Source organism: Verticillium dahliae, genomic scaffold (assembly GCF_000150675.1).
Source record: "Verticillium dahliae VdLs.17 supercont1.1 genomic scaffold, whole genome shotgun sequence".
In the NCBI taxonomy this organism is placed as follows: Eukaryota; Fungi; Ascomycota; class Sordariomycetes; order Glomerellales; family Plectosphaerellaceae; genus Verticillium; species Verticillium dahliae.
Genome location: NW_009276921.1, coordinates 1,699,477 through 1,700,775, shown reverse-complemented (window position 1 = coordinate 1,700,775; position 1,299 = coordinate 1,699,477). Strand labels below are relative to the sequence as shown.

At 51.3% G+C, this 1,299-nt stretch overlaps 1 protein-coding gene across 1 annotated transcript; it reads left to right on the top strand.

Moving 5' to 3' along the window:
• Positions 1-41: 41 nt before the first annotated feature.
• Positions 42-1,237, top strand: VDAG_00517 (uncharacterized protein; the record flags this gene model as incomplete). Its single annotated transcript, XM_009651894.1, has 2 exons — positions 42-72; positions 201-1,237. The coding sequence occupies 2 exons, from the start codon at positions 42-44 to the stop codon at positions 1,235-1,237; spliced, it is 1,068 nt and encodes a 355-aa protein (XP_009650189.1).
• Positions 1,238-1,299: the final 62 nt, after the last annotated feature.

The window sequence follows — 1,299 nt, the reverse complement described above, 5'->3', positions numbered from 1 at the left end:
ATTCATACAAATTACATGAACTAGAAGAATTGATGAGAATCATGTGTAAAAGAAATACGGCTTCTTCGCAACGTAAGTCTCCCGCCTTGTCAGCATCCGAAGCATAATTATTTAATGAAGTTACAGCAAGCGCCAATATGTTTACCGATTGGGTCTATGGGGCTGCAGAAAGTATGGCCAGCTGTATAATGCCAGCTCAGACTCTGGAAACTGTGACGATGACGATGACGAAGACTATGATGATGTTACCGAAACCAACACTTCGACTTCCTTTCGCGCCATGTGCGCCGACAACGACGCAGAGGGACTATTCGCAGACACAACGCCGCCAGAGGACCCTCCAGCCCTCAAATTCTCGTTATGCGACGAAAGCCGGCTCCAGCAGAAGTTAGCAGCCGACCTCCCGTGCATTGTTGGAGATTATGCCACGGCCTCTGATCTGTATCTTCAATACAGTCTGTCGCAGTCTTCCAAGGGTGGTGCCAGCCAAGCGCATCGACTAAATCTCATCAACTATGCCCACACAGCTCGTGGGAATCATCATATCACCACCGCAAAAGCCATGATTCAGGGGCAAATCGATGCGCTAGATGGGCCTTCAGCTCGGCGATTCTTCAAGCTCCTCAAAGCTGTCGGTGTGTCTCGCTTATCTGGTGGCGACCCCGAGGCTCTTGACCAAGAACTTCAAGAGGTCAATGAGATCATGCTCGAGGTAGAGGATTCGTTTGTCGATGACAATGACGATCACAAGATGCTATCAATAAGTCATCAACTGATTGACATGAATGCACTTGTGCTTTTGTGTCGGGCTAAACAGCAGTTGACATCAAGAGAAGGCGGCCACGCCACGGAGTTCAAGAATGCGCCAGGCATGCGAGACAAATATGTCAAGCAACAACTACAGTGGACGTTCCAACACAGTCTTGGCAAGTCAATCGCCATGCACAAGTGCCTTGAATGGTGCCACGGGCCACGGGCACAGGTTCAGGATCGGGGCTGCAGCTCCATCGACTCGTTCATGCCTCTCTGGTCCATATATGCCAAAGAGGCGTGCAATTCTCGGCAGGCCCAGCCCCCCTGGTATGATATATGCGAGGCCGAAATGGGAATATCGCCCACCGCTCTGCTATACACCTTGTGCCGCTATGACAGCACCGGTCGACTGCCTGCCCCGGGTAGTCTGGGACATACACCAGTTTATCAAAACGATATCTGGGATCTTTTTTGTCACTGCTGAGTCGCCTGCGGAAGGCATGCCATGGACGGCTGTCTGAAAGGGCCAGTGTGAAGGGAGGGGGG